Raw genomic sequence first — 27,609 nt, 5'->3', positions numbered from 1 at the left:
CTTTTGTCTTTAAAGGAACTCTGACAAGTCAAAATTGATCTCAATTCGGGATTCCCACCACATAGCTTTAAAGAAGGTTGGGGGCTGCCCATTTTGACTTATTTACTGAACCTGGTGAAGAAGATGTCCACGTGGCATGTATTGGTTGGGTGAGCTTAGCCCTACGATGGTCTTGCAGTTTAGGAAGTCCGTCGGAAGGTGGTGATCGGTGTAAAGTATTGGATAAATGCGTAAAAGCATATAAAAACCACAATTTTCTGTTGCTGGTTTCGTCACTCTTTTGGTCCCCTACCTTGTTTTCAAATAGCTACTATCACCGTTCCTTTTATGTAATCATCGTCCACCTGTCCTGTGGATATATATTTTTTAAGGTAGCTTTATTTTTTCATTTTTTGTGAATTTAATTAGATACTCCCATATATCTAACGACTAAACAGAGATGTAAAATATTCATGCTCTGCTCTGTCTTGATGCTGCTTTGATTTGATCTCATGTTCTCTCCAGAAAAGAATCACAACCATTTATTTTAATTTTTATATATTAAAATTTTAATAAAACATAAACATTAAAAAAAAACTGATAAATCTCGACTAAGGCAATCCTAGTGACAAAAGTAGCATAGAATATTACTTAAGTAGGTAGCCAAACCAGCAAGTGACATCAAGATGGAAGTGAGTGAGGAGCATCACAAAAGTGAAAACTGGAGCCATACTTAATTTTACAAGCAAACAAAATCGTCCATGGAACGTCGGAACAAAAATTCTGTAAATCACAGCTTCTTTCCATAGAGAACTAGAACACTTCATAATTTTAAGAAACAACAAATGTATGCAAGCGGTCCAAACACGAGAGAACACAAATAAAAAAAGAATAGGGCAATTCTATTAAGTTCAAATCTGGGTGAAGGAAATCAAGAATGTTAATTTGAAGGCATATAAACCATACATCGAATACACCATATGATGCGTGACAACAATCTAGAGCAGTTCATACGTATCACCCCCTAACTATCACAGCAAAGGAACTGGGGGTTGAACGTGGTGTAAAAACCTATTATATAGCGGAATAATTGGAGGAGAAAAAAGGACAATAGAATTTCTACTCGGCCATCTTAGCCAACCGGTGAACGGTGCTTCTAGCAATCCTATTGCCAGGATCAATCTTCAGCACAGTCCTAAGGTCTTCAGCCCCAAGTTTGTACTTTTCCATACTCTCGTACAAGAGAGCACGCTGTACCAGGACAGATACATTGGTTTCATCATTTTCAAGAACCTGCACAACATAATGCTGATCAAAACATTCTTCCTCATAGTATGATATGGAGATCAAGAAAACGTGGTTCAATTAATCATAAAGGGCAACCTAAATATGTAGTGGGGCCCGGCAATAAGCTAATGATGGAATTTAAAGCCCCACAAATTTTACTAACACATGGAGATTTGAGCAAAGAGTTGTTCAAAATTAATTCTGAAATTTCTAGAGACATGATGTATGTTTTTATTCCAAGCATTAGTTCCAAGAAATAACACTAATTAGGAATTATTTCCTTAAATTAAACTAAGGCATTACATATTTATGGCTCAAGACATGATTCTTGAACTTGTCAAAAACTTTTATTCAAGAAGGTGGTGTATCAGAATAGGTTGCAAACAACAAATGAAAAAGATGAATTTGGCTCCTTTAAAGTGAGGGATTCAATTTAGAGGGAAAAGTGAAGCGTTATAAATTAAGTAAATCAAGAAAGTAGATATAAACAACTTCATTGTTATACATGAGCAAATATTTTATCATATTTTCAGCTGTTGATTTTTCAATTGATGGTTCTAATTCTTCATTTTTTCTAAAGTGAATCCCTAGCCCTAAAAATCATTATCTCAAGCCCACCACACCAAAGTTGCTAGATTTTCTAGGAGCAGCTTCAGAGCTGGTTATTTGATCCACCTTTATTTAGAACAACCTGCCTCCAATATTCCTCAAACCAAGTTTCTATCTTTGACTCTGAATATTAGGACTATTGGAGTGACCAAATGAAGATTTTCATCATTTCCCAAGATCATTGGAATGTTGGAGAAGAAGGATATCAAGAACAACCACAACTGGTGGCTTTGCAAGGAAATCAACTAAAGCAGTACAAAGAAGCTATGCGGAGTGATGCAAGTGCAATAGCATTTGTCCAATAATTCTTGGCATTGAAAAGGCAAGTGAAACTTAGGATTTTCAGCAGACTAAGAACAAGGGCATGAAGAAACTCGTTCAATCAAGACGTAAAAACTTCAGAAGGATTTTGAGTAGTTGTTCGTCGTAGAAAGTGAAAAGGTATGTGATTTCTCCAGTAATGCAGTTGAGATTGTTAATCAAATCTAAAGTTACGGATATAGTAGTCCAGAAAAAATTTGTTGAGAAAGTTCCTAGTAACTTGCCACAAATTCAATAATATAGTAGTCAACCTAAAAGATTCCTTAGTTATTTTCTACATATACTATGCATGATTCAACAAACTCTCTTGAAGCACACTTGGATAAAAGAATGGATAGATTTTTAGGTCAGCCTTTAGAGCCATTCTTACAATCAAAGGAACATTTTTCTTAAATGAAAGGTGTGCAAAGAAAATGGGTGTAGCAACAATCAGCCACAAAGGAAATTGGGAATATCCAGTAGAGGACGTGGGAGGGGAAGGTCAAAGCAAGAAAGATAAAAAAGCAATGACAAGAGCACTCTCTAGTTCCCTATTTGAATGAGAAAACAATCAAGACAACAACCATTGCTGGTTAAACAATGTGCCAGATGCATAAACTCAGGTCACAAGGTGATATTATCCAATGAAGGAGAAGAATGAAGCCTACTTTCCATAGAATATGGAAAGCAAATCAGAGCATATTTTCTATGTATCTAGCAATTCAAAAGAGGGAGGAGTCTGGTATGTTGTTCGTGGCTACATCAGTGAAATATTTTTCGTCATGATGCATGTTTTAATCCCTAGATCCAAGAATTAGTTCCTAAAGATAAGGCACTGTGTATTTATGGTTCAAGTACGTTCAACCTTTAAAGAATCCTATATAAGTAGGTGATGCATGGGTTGCAAACTGAGACACAAAGATAATAAGAAGTTTCTTTTCATCTCCTAGCTCCTAATTTGTTCTATCATACCTTACATTTTCAACAGAATCTAATATTTCCTACCAATATTAATCTTGTTTAGGTTACTTTTTATCTTCGCTCTTTTACATCTCCAACTTTTTAGCAAATACCATATCACGATTCAGCCAGCTTATTTATTATTTTCAAAGGCAGAGACAGCTCTTTTAAATTATCCAACAATTCAATCTTAAAAACACCGTTGGGGTTTAGTGATTTACCAACTCATCAACCTATTCATACCTTTGTACAATCTGCCACGGCCTTTTTATACTCCCCAACTTCTTTGTAACACGAAGCCCTGCACGACAAAACCTCCACTGTGCCTACACTATCCCCCACTTTCTCTAGAAGGATGACAGCCCATGAAAGCCACTTAATAGCATCAGCAAACTGTCCCTGCTTGTAATTGTCCATCCCCTTGCCTTTGGCAGTGGAACCTGATACGCCAGCAGGAGGAGGAGGAAGCCCCTCAAGCTCAGTAGTTGCGCCACCTACATCACCTCCCCCGCCAAATTCAGAATCCAAACCCCAATCATCCATTTCCGAAGAGGGATGAGCTCCGGCAGAGGCGGAGGAAGATGTGAAAAACATGTCCATTGGATCACCACCCGATGGCTGCTGGACAGGGGTCTGATTTGAAGTGGCAGATCCAGTAAAATCAATGTCAATTCCCCCAGAACCACCAGATGGAAATGCGGCAGAGCTAGGTTTGGAAGCATTCTGAAAATCTCCAAAACCATCATCCCCCAATTCAACCTTTTGGACTTTAGCAGCAGAATTAAGACTGGCAGATTGTTTGGATCCAATACCAGCCAGAGAACTAAACGGATCATTGTTATTAGAACTGATCCCACTTCCAGTTGCAGTTGCAGTTGCCGGTGCAGCAGCAGTACCCATACTCCGCATTGAAGGACCCCCAGAATTAGGGGTTTCATTGTTATTCATACTAAAAGTCCCAGAAGATGCCCAACTAGCACTGCTCTGTGGTGTGGAGCCAGTTTTAGGCAAAGAATCCGCCATGTTTGCCATGGAAAATGAGGACTTGTTGTTGGGTGTGGGAGCTGATACCTTGGTAGCATTTTTCAAAGGAACGTTGGTAGAAGCAGTCTTGGAACCCTGGCCAAAAGCAGAGCTCACCAAATCTCCAAAAAGATTAGGGTTCTTATTAACGATCCCAATGTTGGAACCCGAAGTTTGAGTGGATGTAGATCCCCAACTCTTGCCGAAGATATCCCCAACCATGGAAGGGGGTCCACCCGGTAACGCGGTCTGAGTCGGAGCGGGTTGGTGGGTCCATGACGGTTTGTTGGGTTGCGTAGAAGAATATGAAGTGGTTGTGGTTTTGGTTGAATAAGAATAGGAGGGATTGGGGTTTTTCTGATCGTTTAGGGATTTGGGACGATTGGATCCGATGCCGATATCAAAATCGAAGTTGAAGTTGTTCAGAGAAACAGAGGAACCTTTCTGTGCGTTTGATTTGCCGTAGTTGGAATTCATTTCTGAATTGCAGAGAAAGGACGAAGGGCACTACCTGATGATGGGCAGGGGATAAAGAGGACGATCTTCACGACCGAGGGAATTTGCACACCACCTTCTTCCTTATTTCTTCGCTGGATCGCTATTTTTGATATATATTACAGCCATTAAAGCGATTATGTGATATTTTTATTTATTTAAGATTGGAAATCTTGTAAATGTGTTAAAAACGGTCCAGAATATTAGTTAAATAAATAAACGGACGATACTGATTTAGAAGTGGAAGTTAATTTAAAATGTTAAGACAGACCCCGTTATGTAAATGAACCAAAATAGTAAATTCAATAAAGGTAGGTGATCTTTCAGCTGTCAAGTATGAAAATGGTGTTGAGTAAAAGATAGTGGAAATAAGACGCGCACCAACCGAGAGAGGCCAAATGCCGTGCTCTCGTCACGGCGTGGCCTAACCTGTATTTTTCTTTATTATGCCACGGGATCTCTGCCCGAATCACAAAAGCTCTAGGTATTGCATAGCACATTTTATTTATACCTATTTGAATTCAGTTTAAGTTATCTATGTCATCATTTTTTATATGCATTATCTTTCATATATTTCATTTCATAAATAAAGAGGCACAGGTTAACAACATAGCTTATGTTTTGGTGTATCAATACAATTAATTAGCCACTACGATTATTTTTCAAAGTCATTTTACACCGTCCAAATTATACAAGAATTTGCATCACGTTTAAATTTGGCTGTTGACATTGCTTTGAAAAACATGCACATTGAAAGAACATTAATTCAAACAAGCTCTCACAGTGAGTAAATCCTCAAATGGTTTCTCAAAACTTTTTTTATCGAAATTAATCCTGCAAAAATTAAATGTCGCTGAAATAATTATTTATGTATCACTATTGTAGGCTCTGTTTTGGTTGGTTCAATACAAACTCACTTTACGAGAAGTTAATGGAATGCTCTGATTGATAGCGCACAAATCCTACCCACATTAGATGGCAAACAATCCTAAGATTGTATGCCCGAACAGAAGAAGTTAAGCACATGTAAGTCAGTCATGCCAACAACGCCGAGGCCTAAACAAGGCCTCATGGCCCCGCTTATGAAAAATGAAGAGAATTAGGAGAGAAAAAAAACTCATTATATGACCTCTTAAGTAGAAATTCAAAGTCTCTACATTTGGCGACATATTGCTGATCGGCTATAAGCATAAACTATGTATCACAATCAAAATACAAATGCTTTTATCGAAGGAACACCTTAGGCTATGTTTGAGAATTAAGTTTAGGAGAAAAAAGAAAAAGAAAAGAAAGATTAGGAGAGAATTAATCTTATTTAGAAGTTATTTAATCAAGAGAGGAAAATTTTGAAAGTTTTTCTAAACCTTCCAAAAGCTTTTTTTTTAATTCTCCCATTTTAGAAGTTTTCTCTCTTCTACTCTTTCATATTATTTTACAAATATAATTTTTTTAACTTTTTTTTAAATGTTAGTTTTTAAGTGATAATTTTTTAAAAAAATTTTAAAAATAAAAATATTAATTTTAAAATTATTTATATAATTAAACTCCATATCACTCCCCCTTCTCAATATTAAACATCCAAACAAGAGAAAGATTTAACCTCCTCCCTCCCTCCCCTTCCCCTCCTTTTCCCTTCAAACCCTTCCCTTTCCTCTCTCTCCAAACTCCCAAACAAAGGATTATGGTTTTATGACACATTAGACACATTTGATAAAAAAAAATTACAGGGCATCGACATTGAGGACAGGTTCGGATACAAAAACAGTTTTTTTCAACTCTTTATCAATTTAACAGTCAGAGATCCAAATTGCATATCAGAACATGTCGGGAAAAGACTGAAAGTCATTGCAATCGGCAGGGCATACACAGCATCATAAGGTGCTAAACATTATTATCAAATGACCTTTGAGGGCAAGCACAGGTATTTTCCACACAAAAAGATTTCAGTAAATATGACCTCCGAACCTTAAATAAAAACTCTCCATCAGAAAAACTTGGTTCTGTTGTCTATATGTGATAATTTATAAAAGAAAAGTTCCTATTAAAACATCTAGTTCTCTCCACCCGAAGCCAAGTTTTGGCTGTTCATTGCAGGTGATGGCTCCATAGGTCCTCCCTGACCCTGGTTCCAATTCTGCCTTTGAATAGGGTCTCTCCTTTCAACCTGCATTGTTTCCCGTCGTCTATCATGCCGTGGCCGTGGCCGTGGCCTACTCATACTCCTACTGGGTTGCCTTTCGGAATATCTATATTGTGGCCTGGGGATTACTTTCCCATCAATAAACAAATCACCTGAAATTCCCCCGAAAAAATGATAAGGACAACCAAAGATAAACAACAACAAAGCAATCTAACAATGAACTAAGCTCTTACTAAATTCAAATCCTCAACTAACCTCCATAATCCTTGTTGGGAACATCAAGATATGAATCTGGCAGTACCCAAAGAACTCCAGGCAACTCTAATTAAGGCAAAATAAATTGTCACAACAGTCAAGCACATGGGGTAATTCCCAATTATCCAAAATGCAACGCTTAAGAATATGCAGTGCCAATTCTCATTTAGATCCCAAAATTCAAAACAAGGACAAATAAATTTGATTACATGGGGAAAAAATCAAAAGAAAATCTCGAAGAAATTCCGAAAAACTTAACCGCCATTAACATCCATATAAGATGATATTTCCAACCAAACAGATAGTCGCACAGTACTCACAAATATAAAACCCTAATTGTTCACAGTAACAAGTTTTCATATTCAAGCAAAATGAAAGATGAAAGAGACCAAGGTAAAGAATGTTGACACCTTTGACTTTATAGGAAAGCTCTTCCGAAATTAGGGCACCGAAACCTGTATATGTAGTAGTGGAAACAGAGTATATCTTCTTTTTGGCTTCCTCCTCACTACAAACGCAACCCATAGAAGAAAATTTAAGTAGAAATTAGAAAATAGAAATAACTGGTGTAATTAACGAGGAGAGATAAAGGACCTTCCGAGGACTCGGGCTAGGGTTTTGACATAAGCGTTAACCATTTCGTCGTCGGAGGGTTTAGGGTTATCGGGGAACTCCATGACGATGAGCCAGTGCTCGTAGTCGCAACCATCCAGAAGAATGGTCTCCTTCGGGGGACGGTTGCTCCAGTTCGGAGAAGGGTCGTTAAGCGGCGAGTAACCCGAACCCGAAGATTTGGTCCGAACCGAGAAATTCACCGATTCGGGGACGGGTATGGTTTGTTTGGCGGGGAGCAACGCGTATGCAAAACGACAGCGACTGTTAGAAGCGGTTGCAGAGGATGAAGAAAGAGCTCGTGCGAGGGTAGATGCTAAGGTGCGCCGGGCCCTCAAGTACGCCATTTCCCACCTTCAACCTCTACTCTGTATTCTGTCTTGGTTTAGAATACAAAAACTACCCTCCTGGATATGGGCGTGAGTTAGGTTAGTAATAGTATTATTATCAATTTCAGTTAATTTTATTAAAAAAAGTTATTATATAAAAATATATAAATTGTAATAAATATTTTTATTGAAAACTTATCTATTTTAAATAATAATTAAAAAATATATATATATAGACAACTTGTTTAGTTCATAATTAGCATGAATTGAGTTAAGTTAACAAATTTTTAACTTGACGTTTAATTGATTTTAATTTAAAGACATGCAATAAGCTGAGTCCAATGGGATAGATCGTCTAAATTGACTTCCCAGAGTATTACAACTTAATAAAATATTATATATATAAATCGACGACCATAAATGTAAATATTTAACTGGTGACAAATATTATACAAACGATTTAAAAATATACATAAAATAAAAGACTTTTTGAAGAAGTATGGTAAAAATCTTTGTTGAAAAATATTAATCATTTTTACATAAACTTATTATTTTTTAAACAAAAACTAATTTTATTTAATTTTTAAAAATATTTTGTAAATATCTTAAGAATGTTTTATAATATTTTTTCTATAAAAATCTAATATTTTAAACTTAATATATTAAATTATTTTACTAAAATTTTAATGAGTATTTTCAAAGCATTTATCAATATATTTTATGATTTTTTAACGTGTCTTTAAAAATATATAATAAAAATTTATGTATAATAATTTTTATTATATGATTTTTTTGATTCAATATATTGATAATATTAAATAATATAATTTTTAATTAAAATTTTATTATTTATTAATTTCTTGTAACGTGTTCTGAAGAGTGAAAATTGTGCATTTTAAAACTATTTTAGAGTGATTTTAATTAGATGAGGCAATTTAGCACTTATCAGCTTCGTTGAATTTTTTTTTTAGTTAAAATTGTATTTTTTGCAGGAGATGATAGAAATATAATGAACATTATACATAATATATCACAATTTTATAATTTACGTATTGTAAGAAGAGATTAGAAAAAAAAAACTTTTTTGATATGTGAAATAAAATTATTTCTATATTATTTTCTAAAAAACAATTACAAGTATAATCTCTTTTTAATAGAGAGATTGTATACAGCTGTATCCTAATAGTGCTATATTAATTTTCTAATTATAATATAATAAATATTAATATTACACAAGGTTTATCATAATAAAATACTAACTAGCCATAACTGTGATTATCTTTATCATGTATTATTTTAATATTTGAATCCTCATACAAAAATAACTTTTAATCATATCACTTTAGCGTTACAAGTTCCGTTCTCGACTAGACTGCCTATTACTAATCAATATATATTTAATAATATTGATAAACTGTCTAATTCCAATACGCGAGTCAACAATTGGTAACATTTCTGATATTTTTATAAATAACCTGCATTTTGTTTTCTTTTTTTACCCGTATTTTTTCAGCACAGATGATTAGCTATTAGAGGGAAAATGTATTTTTTTTATCCATTTGCATTGCAGGTAAACGCTTATTTGAATTACCATGTTCCATTCAATTTCTGGCTTTTGAAAGAGCAAAACTCATTCAAATATTTAGTCAAGTATTCTTCCGAAAATTGGATGCAACTGGGGTCGGTAACAAGCCTGGAAAGATAAGAAACTCATCTATCACAGTGCCAATTAATCCCAAATTGTGTCGAAACGACGGAGAATTGAGGACCTTTTGAGTTAATTAACTGTGATTCAAAACCATTCTTCAAAAAATAACAAAAAAATTTCCCATTATAGTATCCATGTACATTTCACGCATACATGTTATTAAAAGCATAATGTGCTATAGTGCTCCTAGCATAAACTCCCATTAGCTCTAAAACCTCTTCTTCACAGGTATATTGCGCCAGAGCTGGTTTGTTAGGTAACAAATTAAATGCCATGGAATGGCACCTAAGGGCAAGGTGGTGGATTTTGCAAGCCACCAAATATAGGTTTAGTATTGACACATCTGGCGGAGGTTGGGGCGAGTCCAAGCTTGAGGTCAATGTCCTGCACTGTAACACCTTGGCATGGGAACAGCTGGCTGCACCTCAAGTCCACAGCAATTGGTGAAATTGTAGTTCCCTTTATATTTGAAAAGTGAACATTGTTGATCTTTACAAGTGACGGCTATACACAAATAAATCAATGCCAGAATTAGCATGTTCCAAAACTTTATAATAATAATTAAATTATATCCCGTTAATTTTATGGCCCAAATACCTTCTTTTTGCAGTTTGGATAACATTCATACTCCTCGTCAATGATGATGGGGTTCTTAACATTTTGCATGATAATGTCACTGAAGCTTATATCTGATGCTGCACCTGGGTACTTTTCTGGCCAAGCTTTGACTCTAAGGCCATTGGTTGTGCCAATCAATGAGCAGTTCTTGATACGAACGCCTCTCACCTCTTGCTCATCCTCATACTTCCCAAGGCTACCAATACTGTAATATAATAAAACATTAATTAAGAAAGAGAACAGTACTTGACAAGTTTTATGTGTGTATTCGGAATTACCTAATACCGTGTCCAGGTCCACACTTGAGTCTGTTGATGAAAATATTTTTTACTCCTTGAATCATAGAGATACAATCATCCCCAGTTGCTATGGTATTTCTTGATATTATCACAGTGTCGGAAAGGCTGATATGAATCCCATCAGTGTTGGGGCTGGTTTCCGGTGCCACCAGCTTAAGTTTACGTAACCTCACGTTTGAACTTTTGGTAACAAATATGTGAAAGCCTTTGGGATTCACTGATCTGATGTTCTGTACAACCACGTTGGACACCTCCTCGAAATACAAGCTCTGCACTCCCATATAAATTTAAGCTCAATCAAATCAAATATTATTTTATATAAAATCATGCATATGCAAATGAATTAAATGTTAACTTACGCTAGGATTTCTAACGCATTGGTCGTCAGCGCTTGATTCGCAATTCTCTGCGTATTGCCAGGAACTTTTACCCTGGCCATCGAAGATGCCCCCACCAATGATCTTCAAGCCATTGAGTTTCTGGAACATGAGCCATTCGGAGTTTTCAAACTCCGAAATATCCTCTGTAGCCAAAACAGTCCCTTCTACTTGAAATGTTATTGGACTTGGAACAGTGCATGGCCCTTGAAAAATTATAGGAGAAATCAAGAATCTGCCAGGAGGAACGTAAAACCTCGTTGGCTCTGTCGATTCATGGCACACCTTTCTCCATGTATTCATGAAAGCCTGCATGCACAACGTATAAGCCTTACAAATATTGTTTAACTGTCTGAAAAATAAACATGAATGTATTTACATGGTTTTTTTTTAATGCATGCATACAATATAATATATAAATACTAAGTTTTTATTGAAAATCGCACTGAATTCAATATATTTATAGCATTAGCTGCGATAATTTTTAATAAAAAATTATTATTTATCAATTTCTTATTCATGGGTACTCGCTAGAAAAATCGATATTTATGCAGCAATATTGGTTGTGGTGCTTTAATTTAATTACCTGAGTGCTGTCGAACACGCCATCAGGTTTGGCTCCAAAACTCATGACGCTAAGTAATTTCTCACCAGGAAGGAGCACATCCTTGGCGACATTTTTATTCTTGAAGATATCAGGACCAGCAACTGTCCTTGGCCTTGGAGTTGCATCCACATGACAGGCCAATGCAAAGCACAAAATAAGAATGGCAACACGCTTTGCAATGGCCATTGCACCTCAATGCCCTATAATAATATATTATATTTTATATTTTTCAAATTTTGAGCACAGGGGCCTCCTTGGGGAGGCTTGCTAGAAGACTAAGTGGGGAAAATGATTCCTTTTTCTCAGCCTCACTATTTGATAACATTTTATAGGCAAAATAAATGGTTCATCTACATCAACGGAGGATGGTAGCTTTTATGGCTTTTTTAGCTTTGCTGAACTAAATTTAGGGATGCTTTCTTTGTATTTTAGCCCCTACATTCAGGTTCTTCCAAAGTGGGTGATTCACTGGCTGCCACATTCTAATAGCAACTACAGGAAAAAGAAAAGGAAAAGCAAACAATTTTTGTCCTTTCATTGATTCAAAATATATGCTGTCTCCATAACAGCGGAAAAATGCTTTCAGCAGCCAACTGAACTCACAATGCATGTTTCTTTAAAATTACAACCATTTATCAATCTATATTTTTGTAAGTTATAGTAAAATTATCCTGAAGAATATAATTATATCATATATGATAATAATATCATATAAATTAATAATTAAACTAATATTTATTTTTGATGGAAAAAATTAATGAAAATTAGAGCAATAAATTTTTATTATACAACTATACATTAATAAAGGAGCATATTGAAGAGATTTCCATCATTAAGTCACAGGCAAACTATAAAAAAAATTGAATACTACATCTAATTTAAAATCCTAAGATATTAATATAAAATAAGTATTTATCATTTATATATTATTCAATTTTTATATTTTAATCTAATGCAAATTTTTTTAGTTAGACTTATTTTTTCAACATAAATTATATTCTATTTTGGTTCTTAAACTTGTTTTTGAGTCAATTAAGTTTTTTTATTTTTAAAATTTAATAATATAGTCTCGTGTCAATTTTTCTGTGGCTAAAATTCCCAAATTTTCATTTTCTATTCAAAATACTTATAAATTGAATCAATAAAATATTTTTTATTCAAAACTCATGAACTAAAGTATCAAATTATACGCAAAATAAAAAAAAAATTCAAAATTTTCTCTCTTCAAATCATAAGCTCATATTGAAATATAATTCTTTAAATTTTATTAAGATTTTACTTTTTTTTTTCCTATTCCATTATAAAATCTCAAAAAAATCAAATGAAAAATAATCAGAGTTTTAAGCAAAAAATAAATAAATAATCAGCTCAAAAATAATTTGAGAACCCACCAATATTGAACACAAATCAAACTAAAAGAATAAAATATGTAATAAACCCAAAAGTTATTTAATAATAACTAATCATTTTAAAATAACATATAATTTGATATTTTAATCATAACCATAAACTATTAGATCTAATAGTTAAATTTTATCATGTTCACTCATAAAAAAAGTCATATTATTTAATGCACACACACATAGAGAAAGTCATATTTTTTAATATGTTGAATAAAAACAAGTTAATTTAAACATGTTCTAAATAATTAACAATTAAATAAATGATAGCTATATAAAAAATTAAAATAATCCATCATTTTGGCTTTGTATATTTCTGTATATTAGAATCCATGTATATCTTATCAGCAGTTTGTGTTGTTCTCAAAAATTAGAAGAAAACTGTCTTCCCAAATTAAAATAGTAAAGAACCAATTCGGTAGTGTGTTTATGAAAATCAATTTAGTTCGATTATGGAAAACAGTATCCCGAATTTTAGTTAGGTTTGATTCAATTTTTTATGCTTATCCGAACTATATATGACCAGATCAGGCCTAGTTAGTGTTACTTGCAAGCAAATTTTACCTGCAATGTTAGCTATTCAATCCTGAAGTTTCCTTTCCAAGGAGGACTTTAACTAATTATGATCCCGACTCAAGGATTAATCTCATAAGCTACACATGTGGAGACACATGATCAAAGACAAATAAAAAAATGATGCATACATAGTACACAGGAGACAGTAGATAGATAGCAACTACACACTGAATTCAATCCGGTTTATATGGCTTATCTAAAGTTTGGTTTTGCAAGGTCTACTAATGAACTTTAGAAATTGAAAGTTCCTCAAAGCTTACATGTCAGATTTTTTGGGTAAACAAAAATAAGATTTGCATTAAACAGCTAATAGATGAGGAGATCTATACACACAAATCTTGTTTCACAACTTCTTTTTGTGTTTGTTTAATTTCCATGATCTTAACTTCCAAACTTGTTTCTGCACACATATCACAGCTGAGGCAGTGAGATTAGCAGAGCAAAGCTGCCAGGTATATATTATATAGTATTAGCTTTGATATGTACATAACTGTCAGGAAAAAATACAAGCCTATTGAAGACCATATTGTTGATCTTCCAGCTGATGAGCACTTGTCCTATGCAAGAAGATTGGAGATAGGAGTAAAATTAAAATAAGAAGGAAAAAAACACTACTTATTACTTCCTACTGAAGAAGGTTATTGTCCGGAATCATGATAATTATAATTACCCAACCAAGCCTCTCTGTTGCAACTCTGTTTTGTTTTCAGCTAGGAATCTTGAAACAGCTTCATTGCATTTGACATCTTCTACTTTCATTTGGATGACCTTAGCAGTCAAATAGGCTGGATAAAATTTGTATTGACAGAGAATTTGAGGCTCTCGAGGTTTCCAAAAGCTCTTCTGCCGACCATAGGACTCCAGTCCAATGTTAGCAAGGTCTGTTTGAGGTTTCATTCTTGCTCAAGGGAAGGGTATCAAGAATGTGATAGCTATGTTAAGTGTTTAATGTAATTTTATGAGTACAAAGTCCAATATGAAGGCCATATTATAGGTCCACATATGGCACTGCAGCTTCCCACCCTGTGGGACCAAATTTGCCGTGTCAATTAAAAAATAGTAGAGCATCATCGCATAAGGTGATCTGATCGTTGAGGTCGTTACCTCCTAAGTAACAGATGACTTGTCATAGAATACTTAGCATGGTTATATTCCGTTGATATTTTCTGATCATGTTCTCATTTTGCCAAGACCCTTTTGTCCTATAATAATATGGAGTGGAACTACGTTACTATACTAAATCAAGGTTTAATAATCCTCTATATACCATATCTTCTATTCAATATCTTAATCTCCCCTTACAGTTTGACTAGAAGAATGTTTTTACTTTTTTCTTATTGATGAATCAATACCTCCACTATATTTATTATGGTATTACTCCCTCGTCAACCAGGCTTATGGGTTTATTGTATCTTATCGAAGTAATAAAGAATGATTTTGATTATTTTGGTTGACTCGGTGGAATTAGTTTTGGTTGATTACAAGTAGAAGACCTACATCTGATCCTATTTGGCAATCACAACATTACCTTCTGATAGGTGTTAAGTGGTGGTACTGTGCTTGTCAATAAGCATCCTGATGATTTGATCTTACATGTAAAAATATTCTTTTCAATCTCAGGGAGGACATGTTGGGTCCCATGAGCTAGCAGAATAAGGTTTTATATTTATAGAAAAAAAAAAAAGTGTTGTTTTGTGGCAGATCATATCAAATACCGGGTAAGAATAAAGTGCATCATCATCTATTGGATTAACATATAGATTTTATCCATATAATGTTGATCAGGATAAGGGGTTTGAAAGCCGAAAGGTTTCACGCGTCTAGCATGACTGATATCTGGGTTTGAACGTAAAACAAAGAGTTTCACTAACCGAAAGTGCATCAACCTGATCAATCTGGTAGGAGCTTCGAAGCTGATTTATTCCCACGCATATGCAAACTTCTTTACGACTTTGTCATCTTGAAATATTATGTCATTTTTCATGTCATTTCCTTCCTTAAGATATACGTTTTCAAATTATTTCAATATAATGATTACTGATTATACCCAAAATATGTATTATATAAACAATTTTTATGCATTAAGTTAATATTTGAATGAGAAGTATTTTTAATAAATAACTTACGTTGTTAAAAAGAAATGATTTTCTTTAATTTTTTTAGTTTTATTTTGCATAAATTACTTTCAACCCCTTAGAAGAATTAAAATAAATTAAGTTAGTTGGGAAAATTAGGCTTTCTTTAACTTAAATCGATTTATTAAATAATTTTTTAACGTGTGTTTAGAAACGGGTTAAAAAAAATGTTAGCGTGAATCTAATGCATAAAATATAACTAATAATTTTGAAGTCTACTTTCATCCTATTGTGAAATTAATCATATATACTATTAATCTATTTAATGTAAAAAGTTAAAGTGACAAATTTTAAACTATTTAAAAAACTTAGACCTACTAAACTAATTTATGTAAAGAAGCATAAATGAGTAATAGTAATAATATTACTATTATAATAAAATTTTAATGATATTTAAAATTATATACTTATTTATTTAAAAGCTTGAGTCTATTCACCTATATAAAGATTTTTATTATCCTATCTAAAAGTGGATTTATCAATTAATTTTAAAAAATTATTGTAAAATAAAATTTTTAGTTTAAGTCAAATCATTTTAATTTAGAGTCTGCTTGTTGAAAAGTTAAACTCGATTATGCCAAAAACTAAAAATATTTACCACTATTCACTATACTTTGTAATTCGCGTTAAATATGCTTTCCACTGTTTATTGCTAATTAACTCAGTTTACAAGAAGGGTAAAACAAACATCTTGTTAAAGTATAGTCTATAGATTACTTCCTAAACATGGAACTAAGCTATTTGTGGGCAATGACTTAAAAATTAATTATTAACATTAATTTATTCATTTCCTTCTAGTTTGGCAGCTATTTTGGTCTGCGTCGTTAAAAATTATTCCCTTTCATTTTTTGGTCATCCTCTGATTTTCGAATTTATTAAGGAGAATCAGATGACAATGATGAAGGAAATGGGATTGAATTCACATTTCGTTGTTGAATCAATCCTTTTTTCTATGATACAGATCCCCTCCCCCCCTTCCTAATGTAAGGTATATATTCCCAATCTGCTAGTTGGTGTGGTGTATATATGATTCCTCCTCCTCCCAATCATTGCTCTTTTCAATAATTTGCATCGAATAACATCAACTTGGCCCCAAAATTTCAGAGAAACTGGCCTTTCAGTCACCCTAAGGCCTAAACTACGTTTTTTTCCCCTCAGTAATTTTTACCCTTGTTGGGAGTTCAGTTAATCAGCTTCCATCTCTTTCTCTCGTTTTTGCTCGGTTAGCACCCGTGTATTCTTCTTTAGCATTGTTAATATTATTTATTCATTAAAACTAGAATTTACTTTTGATGAAAGGTTTCTGTTTTCTATTATTATTAGAGATTATTAAAATAAAATTCTATTTTTAATTTGCTTGCTCAGACTGACACCTCTAGTGTTTGTTAACAGTATCATAGTATCAAAATTGAAGTGAAGTCAGTCTACTGCGAAATCCAATTCCACTTTTGAACCATTCCGCTTAAGATATGTCTATTATTGTTATTGGTAAAAACACGTGTTAGGTCACGTAATAAAATACAATTGAGGTTGAGAAAAGAAAATCATTTTGCAGTTGACGATTGAAAATACGAAACAAGTACTAATAAGTATACGATTTAGACACTATAAATTAGTATTATACTAATCATACTGTTATCTAAAGAGAAAAGTTCACGAGCGATTATAAATAATATTTAAAAATATAATGATTTTACCATATGTACAGAGAATGGCTACTAGATGGTGTTTATTCCTTCGTGCACACACATTCATACATGGAACATCGATCAAACTCATAGGTACACAAAAGGTACATCCAACTTGCTTTTGAGTTATACATCATAGTACATAAAACAAACAAGGACTTAATTAGCTAAATATATTTAGTCCCACAGTAACAGCTGCAGAAGACCTTCATATATTATTTGAAGGTCGCTGAGCGACTTCCTACATGCTCCTACGTATGTCTAGGATAGTTAATTCACATAAAGAGGCACACTTCAAATAAACAACTACTTAAAGATATAACTAATGATACTATCTCTAATAGTATAAACTCAGAACCAAAGAGCTCAAGTTCGAATTGGTCTACCACAACGAATTTGTTGTTTTCCCTTGAAGTAATTCACTGCCATTATCCCACCAAAGCGTGCAGCTACCTCATTGCTATTCAAGGGAAGCTCTTCCATCTCATCATTCGGCACTTGAACCACCCAACGTCCTTGTCTCGCAGGAAATACCCCACTTCTGTTTCTGGGAGCTGCTTGTGCACCATAAAACTTGTCTATCAAAGCAAAGCCTTCTAAGCCAATCTCTCTCAGGTTTGCATGGGGTGCCATGGATTGGATGCTCAAAAGTACTACTAAGATAGTGCACAACCACAATGAGAGAATAGTTTCTTTGTTAAGTTAATGCTTTGTGTTTGTTTTCTAGTTGCTTCTAACAGCCACTTGTCTCTCCTTAAATAAGGTGGCAAAAGTGTTCCTTTAGCTTCCCCCGCAATGCAGCGCGTTATAGTATAATGGAACCAAGAATATTTCTTTCTGAAGAATAAGATAAACTTCGCGCGTCTAACCCAAAAATTAGAAAAAACGAAAAAAAAAAATGTACATGCATCACTGAGTTGAAGTGGCGTTTGGGTTTTTATTTAGGTAATGTTTGGTCTAAGTTTTTTTCTACCTTCTCTTTAAAATGAAAAGTTGAGTCAAAAACGATTTAAAGAAATAATAATAATAACTTTTTTATGAACAAAAACCTCAAAAACAAAGTTCATACAAAATTTCAATAATTAAAAGAAATTTTATTTTTAAAGTAAAAAAATATTTCAAAAATCATATATAATCGATGTTTCAATGTTTGGGCTTGATTAGTAGGTCGAATATATTCATCTTATCGCCTAAATTGTCGGAAAAATGGACTAAAAATAATAATTGGTGTTTCTCCAATCCCAGGAAACAAAAGGTTTTTTTTCTTATCAACTGGTTTGATTTGGGTCAAAAGTAAGGAAAATGGCGCGTATGATCTGGGATCATAGAGGGGACGGCGAATATGATTCTTCTGTTGATTAAAGCAAAAGAAGATTCGTTCTTAATTTTTGAATAAAACAAACATATTGGGGTGGGGTGGGGGGAACTTGAATAACTCTGATTCATTTGCATTTTTCTTCTTTGTATTGTATATTTTAATTTTTGGTCATTAAAGATGGTGGAGGGAGAGGGGGAAAGAGAAAGAGATGCGAAAATTTTTAAGACGAAATTTAAATTCTAACAATCATACATATATCTTGCTAGTTCTCATTACAGTAATGTGTTAATATGAAATAGTTGATTTAATACATACTGATCTATCCTTCACGTCATTATTTTTTAAACCAACAGCTAATTAACTAATACAATTTGACATGGATTATTTTTTTTCAAAAGATTATGCTTTTTAATTACGTCAAAATTCTAATACGATTACGGTTGTAACCCAAGAGAAAAAAAAAAAAAACAATTGCCGTTAAAGAAAAATATTTAAAAGGTAACTATTTTGTATGAAAAAATTGGTACAAATTGTTGACAAAAATGATTTCTTCTCTCTGATTGATTACAGAATAAATTTTTGAAAAATATAGATAATTGTTTATAATTTTCATTAAAGCATTTGTTAAAATAATTTTCAATATTTATAAGACGGTGCAGATTTGATTCGTCAGCGTTATGTTCTAATCCCTCAACATATATATAGGCAAAGTGTCAAACCCTGAATATATACTTACCTACGTAAACACCGTGACGTATTTCTGAATGATATAATCTGAACGGAATTTGTAAAAGGGAAAACGAAAAAGCAGCAGTTTTACGATACATACGTTCAGTAATCAATATAAAATTATGAACCACGTAATAACAGGAAGGATATTTTCAAACTCATCCGTAAAACAACAAATTTGAAATAAAAAATATACACAATGAATAATATAACAAGAATGCATAAAAATAAAATATAAGAGAAACGTATTAAAAAATTAAACTTAATTTGTTTTAAATTAAACATATTTATTTTATATATATACACTTTATGCATATTGAGTTAGTTCAAAAATTAATGAATTGAATTAAGTCAAGTTAAACTTATTTAACATGCTTTTTAGTTTTTAGGTCAAGTTCAATTGATTTAATTTATTAAAATTTATCAAACTAATTCAGAAATGGAATCATAAATTAATTTTAGGTTGATTCGATTCATTGATTGCATAAGCATATATAATAATTGATAATTGTATTAGTATTAATAATTAAAAAAATGAGATTAACTACAAAACCTTTAATAATATATATACACATGGTTTTATTACCCAAAAAGAACAAGGGGAAGCATGGGAGCTATAGCAAATGACGAGCACGCCCTCCAAGCTCCGACGCGTTAAAATAGGCGCTTTAAAAGTCCATGAACGAAGGAGCTCCTCAAAATCACAACGATTTACCATCGTTTGCTCTACAATTAAACGGATGAAAATTAGTCACTGAGTATATTTCGGTCAATGCCGCATGGGAAGGATGCGAATCTGGTGGATGATATTACACATAACAAGTAAAATCCCTTTGATTCAACAACACAAATGGTGTATAAATAGCCACCATACCACACCGTTCCGAAGCAGAGCGCCCCCAGGGCTTTGAGAAAACCACTGCCCAGAGGGCCAATAATCTCAATCGCAGGGGAAATAAATACATACAAGCCAATACAAAAAACAGCAAACAAAAAGAGAAACCCAAAAAAAAAAAAAGAGTTGAATCCTTAAGCTGTTCAAAGATGGCAGAAGGATTCGATACCGTCCACGAGAGGAAGAAGAAGCTAGCCATTCTTAGCATCTCTTCGATCCTGCTTGTGGCTATGGTCGCCGCAGTGGCCGTGGGCATAAGAACCGACGGCGAACTTAGCGAAGAAGGGGGTGATGGACAGATCGCAAAGTCTCAAAAGAACGTTCAGGTTATATGCGAATCCACCGAATTCAAAGAAACATGCCATAAGAGTCTTGAAAAGGCATCAAACGAAACCACAGACTTTAAGGGGCTTATCATAGCCGCGTTCAACGCCACGGCAGAGGAAATGGTAAAGCAAATTGAAAACTCCACCCTCTACCACGAATTGGCCACCGACAACATGACCAAACAGGCCATGGATATTTGCAAGGAGGTTCTAGGTTACGCTGTCGAAGATATTCACAGATCCGTTCACATGTTGGACAGGTTTGATATTAACAAGATGGATGAGTACGCTTATGATCTCAAGGTTTGGCTCGCGGGTACACTCGCTCACCAACACACATGTTTGGATGGGTTTGTGAACACAACCACCGATGCTGGCCAGACAATGGCTAAGGTTCTGAATGCCTCTTTGGAGCTCAGCAGCAACGCGTTGGACATAGTGAACGGCGTGTCTAGTCTCTTCAGGGGTCTTAACTTGACCGCCTTTACTACCACCACCAGTACTAGAAAGCTTCTGTCTGAAGCACCTTTGGCTGATGGTTTCCCTTCATGGTTGAGTGAAGGGCAAAGGCGTCTTCTCCAAGATCCCGAGCCTAAACCCAATGTTGTTGTGGCTCAGGATGGGAGTGGCCAAGTCACCACACTCACCGAGGCTCTTAAACTCGTTCCTAAGAAGAACAAAAAGCCTTTTGTTATTTACGTGAAGGCTGGTATCTACCAGGAGTATGTTAACGTGGAGAATCGCATGAGCCATGTCACTGTTATTGGAGATGGCCCCACCAAGACAAGATTCACCGGCAGCAAAAACTACGTCGATGGTATCCAAACTTACGGCACTGCCACCGTCGGTGTCAATGGTGCTTACTTCATGGCCAAAAACGTGGGATTCGAGAACACCGCTGGAGCTGAGAAGCACCAAGCCGTGGCACTCAGGGTAACAGCAGACAAGGCTGTGTTCTTCAACTGCGCAATGGACGGGTTCCAGGACACCCTCTACGTGCAATCACACAGGCAATTCTACCGTGACTGCACTGTTACAGGTACCATTGATTTCGTTTTCGGTGATGCGGTTGGAGTGTTCCAGAACTGCAAGTTTATCGTGAGGAAGCCATTGGACAACCAGCAATGCATGGTGACAGCTGGTGGAAGGGCAAAGATTGATAGCACTAGTGCACTTGTTTTCCAGAGCTGTGTCTTCACGGGTGAACCAGATTTGTTTGCCTTGCCCCGCAAGATATCGTACCTTGGAAGACCATGGAGGATGTACGCCAAGGTTGTGATCATGGACTCTCAAATTGACGACATATTTGTTCCACAAGGGTACATGGCATGGATGGGAAGTGCGAACAAGGACACAAGCGTCTACTACGAGTTCAACAACAAGGGTCCTGGTGCTAACACTGCTGAGAGAATCACGTGGCCTGGTTTCAAGGTGATTAACCCTGTTGAGGCTGCTGATTACTACCCAGGGAAGTTTTTTGAGATCGCTAATTCAGTTCAGCGTGATAGTTGGATCATTGATTCTGGAGTACCCTATTCCCTTGGACCCCTTGCCCCCGTCGCAGCTTAATTCATGCTCTTTTTTTAAAATCTATTCATTTATTTATTATTATAGTCTATGTAGCCATCCCTGCATGCATGCAAGAGCTCTTGCTCCATCTCAACCATTTTGACATTTTATATATGTCGGTGATTAAGGAAGGTGATTCAGTGGTATTTGTTTTTTAATTCATTTTTCTCCCTTTTCACCAACTTCCTAGCCACTTCCGTGCTGGTTGCACCAGAGTTAATTCCAGCTAAATTACCCATTGCTTCGGAATTTTCCTCACTTTTTTATTTCTCTCTTGCTTGTTCCTTCTTGCTTTTATGCAATCCAAAAGCGTCATTTTGATGATGGGCCCACGAGGCCCAAAAACCTCAATTTAATTAATTTTTCCATTTAACCAAAATAAAATAAATAACTTATTAACATTAATTCTTAAAAACAAATTTAAGTAATTAAGCATAATTTTTTATTAAAAATAATTATAACGCCTTAAATATTTGATACAATTTATTTGAAAAGATTATAGAGTCAAAACATGGGCAACTTGACTGATATAACACCTTTAATTTGTTTTTTCATTTGAAATTTTGAAACATATTGTTATGTTAAAATTGAGCGCTCGGAGATATAAAACCTCCAAGTAAGCTCAAACTACAACACAGGCTGTTAACATTGTGTGAAAATTTCGTTTACAATATACTGAATAAACTAATAAGGGAAGGTTAGGGATCAAGACTTCTTATATAGAGGTTCTATATAAATAGCCTGCTTTAAAGGGATTAAGTGTATGTTTGGATTAGTTATACAGATGTTTACTTTTAGTGATCTTGAATTTTCAGATTTAATTTTGAATAAAATTAAGTTGAAGTCAAGTCATTCATATTTTGTAAAATTTATTATAAAATTATTAACCTAACTCAAAAATTACATGAGAGATTACTTCTGCTAGAATCACGTTTGAATGCATTTTCCCATGTGAAGTACCTCCAAACACTTCTCCCAAACACGTTAAATTCACAATAAACACCTAAAAATGGGTTTGGTTCTAGCCAACAATGGGACCAAACATCAGCTTGGAATGCATGTGATAGGTGTTCTGGCTCATTGCGGGTTGAGTCCTAACAGGAGAAGTAGAGTGAGGTAACGCATAGTTTAGAAGGGAGAAAAATAAAGGTGAAAAAAAAATAGACAGAAAAAAAAAAAGAGAATAAAATCCTGTATTTTTAATATGAAAGAAAAAGTAAAAGAATAGCAGTGAAAAAGGGTAGAGTTTAATTTCCCTCATTTCATTTGATTAAAAAACTAAAAGAATATATAATTATTTCGTGTAAAAGATAATTACGTTGCTTATATGCTTTCTCTTCCTTCCATGATTTGACGTCACGGAGCATGCCAATCGATTAAGAATATATCCAATTAATTATAAATATATTATTTTTACACCATTTTTAATGATAAACTTTTATGATGATAAATAGTTTAATATCTCTCCGTTACATTACTCATTTAATCATGTTCTTTCTCTCTTGTCTTTCTATTTTTCTATAATTTTAGGAAAAAAAATACGGCAAATTTATTAAAAAAAATCATTTCTTAATTAATTACATTGTACGCTTTAGCATCTCAATGATTGAACATTGTACTCAGAACAAGGGTCACGTGTTAGTATAATTTAAGGATTTATGATTAGTCCACCTATCTCCTTAATTATTTATCGACACCCATTTAAGGGATTCGTGTGAATGAATTTTGTGGAGTACCGTTTAGACTGCTCTTCAAGCTGTTGTAAGGGTTTTAGATGTCTGTACGTAACAAAACCCTCTGTGGAGTGAAAATTTTGGGAAGGTTCTTAACAGCCCATGAGGAACTAGGGATTGACACTTGTTCAGTTGGAGCTAGAAAAATGTCAATTAACAAATCCCTTTTAAGATTGCGTGTTAGACTGTTAATTACTTTATGGAAAACTGAAGTGGAAGGTTTATATGTATAATGAAAAAGTATTGGTATAACTAATTTTAAATTAATGAAAAGGATAATATATACTTTTATCTTCATTTTTTTCTTTACTTACTTTAATTAAAAATATAGTTGACCAGTGGTGTGAAGTGATTAGAAAGTTGCTTTAAAATAAAAATATGTAAAAAAAAAATGTTTTACGTAATTCTACGAATCATGTTAAAACTCAAGAGTTTGGCCGATTCTTCAATTTAATTTAAAAGATCTTGGAATTGTATTAAGGTTTTAATTTAATTTGCACCCATTTTTTATTTTCATTTGCATCATAGTTTTCTTAAAAACTATATATTTGGTTTGTCATAGGAATATCGACCTCGATCATCAAATTTTATTGACTTTCTGCAATGAGTTTTTCGTATATGCATCAATAAAGCTGTTCGCTAGCAATTTATGCAATTTACTGTGTTCAAATCATATCGTATTTTATATCTTATACAACTCATGATTGAAATCTTATTACCAGTATTTGTCTTAAAAGTTTTGCCTACTTATTAGGGTTTTACAATGAAAACTTTAATTAAATTTGTCTAGTGCATTTTCTTAATTATTTTAATATCATCTTCCTATTCTCAAATAATACTCATTCCGCTATGAAATGATCACTGTCGTTTTGGCAAAAAGAAAAATGTTTTACGGTATTAAGAAAACGGTATATATATATTCCTCTCTATAAACTAAGTCTCAATAACAATAGTTCAAGTTTTAAATTATTTTAACGAGTTTAAAGCATCTTACAAGAATAAGTAAATTTTTCTTCTAAAAGATGAAGCATTAAAAATATGTAATCCAGATTTTAGCATAATTATTAGTTTCTTTAACCTTTGTGTAACGGTGTGAAATAAGGTAATTACGAAACGCAGCTAGACATTTTAAAAAATGAAAAGAAAAAAAGTTGGTGCTTCCCAAGCAAAGTCAACAACTTATCATTAGCAGGTGATTAGAATGTCTCAATGATTTGGTGCCAAGTCTGTACCACTGCAACTATAAAGAGAAGCTCTTTCGGATTCCTTTTCCAGAGCTTCTGTTGCTTCTTTTTCTTCTTCTTCTTTTTCAACACGCTTCCAACTGTTAAAGCTTTACAACTTGTAAACGCACCACAAATTTGTTCGTTGGGAATCTATAATTTAACTTATACTGAATTTAAGTTAAGTTTAATTATTGAATAGATTAAATAATTAATTTTTTTAATCATTTAAGAATATTGTTAGGCTTAATAGATTAAATTAAATAATGATGTAAGATTTTAAAACTATATATCTATTTAAATATTTAAATTCGTTGACTTATACATTGCGTTATGAAGTAAGTTTTTTTTATATTATTATTAAGTTTACAAGTTAAACAAAACCTTTAAAAAACGTGACCTTAAAAAAGAATTAGAACAAATTCAAATATCATAAGATCTAGCTCAACTCAATATATTTTATCCTTAATTAATCATTATATTTAACATTTATTTTCTATTATTTTTAAAAAAATTTATCCGTCACCTTTGTTTACATTTTTATCACTCCATTCGTTTTTTCTTTTTCTTTTTTTTTTTTCAATCATTCAATAGGTGTTAAATGATCATTTTATTTCATTCCTTGTGAAGTTCAGCAAACAATTTACTAGAGTCATACATCAACTATTATAATGTCAAACTCATTTTTATACATCAACAAACAATTTACTATCGTCACATTATTAAATACTTCTTATTGATTAAGTAAATGATTAGTTCCTACAAATTTTATCATTTTAAAATTTAGTTCTTATAAAAAATTATTTGAATTAATTTTTGTATTTACCAAAAAAATATAAATTTAGCTTATCGTAAAAAATAAAACAAATTGTTTTGTTGTAATTTGTATGAATTAAAAATATTTTTTTATGAAATAAAAAAATTATTTAGAGAAATGGATGACTTAATTAAATTATTTTTATTTTTCTCTTTCAGCTCATTTAAGACCTAACTAATTAAAATGACAGGTGTGCAGCAAGGACTGGGGCAAGAAAATGACGGGACTTTGAATGAAGAGCACATTCCAAAGGGAGTCACTCCCTAGTCACGCTAAACCCAATACCACGCAATGAATGTTCCCGACACGCTTTACTATTTTATTCAAATAAAAAAAAATTCTAAAATAAGAATAATGTTTTACATTAAATATTTTTAAAATATTAAACATCCGATAATTTTCAATGATACATGCATTGATTTTAATAGATTTTACTAAAGACCGACTATGGGACCACATACAGATTTAATTTAAACTAATTTATATGTAATTTTAAATTTTATTAAAAAATATTGGATCTAATATGAATGGTGGGTTAAGTAGAAAATTCCCAAATTTGCCTCAACAGAGGTAATATTAACATTCTGAAAGGAAGGATCAGTTTTGTCACGTCACACACGTGTAACTTCTGCCGCCAGCTTGTAATCTTCTCGATATGACATTTTCGATTCCACCGGCGCCACGTCATCCACTCGCTGAGTCTCATCGTTCTGTGTCTAAATCGGTCATGTCGCTGCACCCGCCACCACAACCCGAAACGCTTGCCGTCTTCTCCCTGCTAAGAATCCTCTTAAACGACAATATGCGACTCACCGGCGACCGAAACGACGACTCCGACTCCACCCTCAAGCTATGGTTCCTGCCTTGCACCTCAACACGCAATGAAGAAGAACCCACCGCTCCATACCCGTTCAGTTCTTCCCCTCCCACCCCCAATTCAGAACTTAAACTCGATTCCGGTTCAGACAAAGCCACACCTTCGGGTCGGGCCTCAATGTCTGTTCGGGTCTCCACAGGTGACCTGCAAAGAGGACACGTGGAGTGAGACTGGAACCACATGTCGATGCAATCAATGTGGAAACTGTGGTTGCATTTGGGTAAGACCCGACCCGTTTCCCCATTTTCGAACTCCGACAAACAAACGGCGCATTCCACTGGGTCCGGGTGGGTGGTGTGGGAGAAAGTGAAGACTGGGAGGGAAGAGATCACGGAGCGGTGGAGGCCGCGAGAGGCCACCGTGACGACAGTGGGGTCCATGTAGAAGACGAAATGCGGTCGGCGAGCGCGGCGGATATTTCGTCGGCGGCGAGCGCGTACGAGGTGCCATCGGACATAGACATGGAGACAGAGCATTATGATTATAATGAGGAAGAGAACGACGATGGCGATTAGCATTATCTTGCCGCTGAGAGCGAAGTCTTTTGATTCGTATTGGATTTCCTTGCCATTGCCATCGACGTCGTCGTTGCCCATCTTCGATTTGTGTCAGAGAGAGAGGTTCAATTCTGATATTTTGGAGTGAGTAGGTTGGATTCGGCTGTAATGTTTATTTATCTGCTATGGCTGTGCCTGTTACTGGACATTTCATACTGTTGACGCGGT

The 27,609-nt window shown here is 34.1% G+C and overlaps 6 protein-coding genes across 8 annotated transcripts; 1 reads left to right on the top strand and 5 right to left on the bottom strand.

Moving 5' to 3' along the window:
• Positions 1–787: 787 nt before the first annotated feature.
• Positions 788–5,062, bottom strand: LOC113846481 (cell wall protein RBR3). 2 transcript variants are annotated; one of them, XM_027474815.1, is made up of 2 exons: positions 3,379–5,062; positions 788–1,272 (listed from the first exon to the last, which is right to left on the bottom strand). In XM_027474815.1, the coding sequence occupies exons 1-2, from the start codon at positions 4,633–4,635 to the stop codon at positions 1,099–1,101; spliced, it is 1,431 nt and encodes a 476-aa protein (XP_027330616.1). In that variant the 5' UTR covers positions 4,636–5,062; the 3' UTR covers positions 788–1,098. The 2 variants fall into 2 exon arrangements, with proteins under 2 accessions (XP_027330616.1, XP_027330617.1); XM_027474816.1 differs by having other exon boundaries at positions 833–1,272; positions 3,357–4,829.
• A 1,384-nt stretch (positions 5,063–6,446) lies between these two features.
• Positions 6,447–8,075, bottom strand: LOC113847520 (multiple organellar RNA editing factor 3, mitochondrial). 2 transcript variants are annotated; one of them, XM_027476684.1, is made up of 4 exons: positions 7,643–8,075; positions 7,459–7,556; positions 7,049–7,114; positions 6,447–6,945 (listed from the first exon to the last, which is right to left on the bottom strand). In XM_027476684.1, the coding sequence occupies exons 1-4, from the start codon at positions 8,005–8,007 to the stop codon at positions 6,704–6,706; spliced, it is 771 nt and encodes a 256-aa protein (XP_027332485.1). In that variant the 5' UTR covers positions 8,008–8,075; the 3' UTR covers positions 6,447–6,703. The 2 variants fall into 2 exon arrangements, with proteins under 2 accessions (XP_027332485.1, XP_027332484.1); XM_027476683.1 differs by having other exon boundaries at positions 6,532–6,945; positions 7,438–7,556; positions 7,643–8,067.
• A 1,907-nt stretch (positions 8,076–9,982) lies between these two features.
• On the bottom strand, positions 9,983–11,784 carry LOC113874681 (exopolygalacturonase-like). Its single transcript, XM_027512894.1, has 5 exons — positions 11,578–11,784; positions 10,974–11,300; positions 10,594–10,883; positions 10,295–10,520; positions 9,983–10,201 (listed from the first exon to the last, which is right to left on the bottom strand). The coding sequence occupies exons 1-5, from the start codon at positions 11,782–11,784 to the stop codon at positions 9,983–9,985; spliced, it is 1,269 nt and encodes a 422-aa protein (XP_027368695.1).
• A 5,855-nt stretch (positions 11,785–17,639) lies between these two features.
• On the bottom strand, positions 17,640–18,110 carry LOC113848322. The gene has a single exon (XM_027477783.1). It carries the CDS (start codon positions 18,028–18,030, stop codon positions 17,764–17,766), a length of 267 nt encoding a protein of 88 aa, XP_027333584.1. The 5' UTR covers positions 18,031–18,110; the 3' UTR covers positions 17,640–17,763.
• A 2,378-nt stretch (positions 18,111–20,488) lies between these two features.
• On the top strand, positions 20,489–22,234 carry LOC113874680 (pectinesterase/pectinesterase inhibitor-like). Its single transcript, XM_027512893.1, has one exon. It carries the CDS (start codon positions 20,489–20,491, stop codon positions 22,232–22,234), a length of 1,746 nt encoding a protein of 581 aa, XP_027368694.1.
• A 4,106-nt stretch (positions 22,235–26,340) lies between these two features.
• Positions 26,341–27,525, bottom strand: LOC113848270 (RING-H2 finger protein ATL2-like). Its single transcript, XM_027477721.1, has one exon. It carries the CDS (start codon positions 27,478–27,480, stop codon positions 26,710–26,712), a length of 771 nt encoding a protein of 256 aa, XP_027333522.1. The 5' UTR covers positions 27,481–27,525; the 3' UTR covers positions 26,341–26,709.
• Positions 27,526–27,609: the final 84 nt, after the last annotated feature.

This window comes from Abrus precatorius, unplaced genomic scaffold, assembly GCF_003935025.1.
Source record: "Abrus precatorius isolate BTA unplaced genomic scaffold, Abrus_2018 Scaffold8, whole genome shotgun sequence".
In the NCBI taxonomy this organism is placed as follows: Eukaryota; Viridiplantae; Streptophyta; class Magnoliopsida; order Fabales; family Fabaceae; genus Abrus; species Abrus precatorius.
Note: the sequence above shows the minus strand (reverse complement) of the source record. Positions and strands in the feature narration are given on the sequence as shown.

Bases quoted from the DNA above. Each gene is read 5' to 3' on its own strand.
- LOC113846481 (XM_027474815.1), bottom strand. From the start codon at position 4,635: ATGAATTCCAACTACGGCAAATCAAACGCACAGAAAGGTTCCTCTGTT. The intron at 1,273-3,378 runs GTATGAATAGGT...TATGTTGTGCAG, and splicing joins CCGTGGCAGATTGTACAAAG to GTTCTTGAAAATGATGAAAC.
- LOC113847520 (XM_027476683.1), bottom strand. From the start codon at position 8,007: ATGGCGTACTTGAGGGCCCGGCGCACCTTAGCATCTACCCTCGCACGA. The intron at 7,557-7,642 runs GTCCTTTATCTC...TTGCGTTTGTAG, and splicing joins CTAGCCCGAGTCCTCGGAAG to TGAGGAGGAAGCCAAAAAGA. The intron at 6,946-7,048 runs GTTAGTTGAGGA...GGGGAATTTCAG, and splicing joins TCCCAACAAGGATTATGGAG to GTGATTTGTTTATTGATGGG.
- LOC113874681 (XM_027512894.1), bottom strand. From the start codon at position 11,784: ATGGCCATTGCAAAGCGTGTTGCCATTCTTATTTTGTGCTTTGCATTG. The intron at 10,521-10,593 runs GTAATTCCGAAT...ATTATATTACAG, and splicing joins GGACCTGGACACGGTATTAG to TATTGGTAGCCTTGGGAAGT. The intron at 10,202-10,294 runs GTATTTGGGCCA...ATTTGTGTATAG, and splicing joins ATCCAAACTGCAAAAAGAAG to CCGTCACTTGTAAAGATCAA.
- LOC113848322 (XM_027477783.1), bottom strand. From the start codon at position 18,030: ATGGCACCCCATGCAAACCTGAGAGAGATTGGCTTAGAAGGCTTTGCT.
- LOC113874680 (XM_027512893.1), top strand. From the start codon at position 20,489: ATGGCAGAAGGATTCGATACCGTCCACGAGAGGAAGAAGAAGCTAGCC.
- LOC113848270 (XM_027477721.1), bottom strand. From the start codon at position 27,480: ATGGGCAACGACGACGTCGATGGCAATGGCAAGGAAATCCAATACGAA.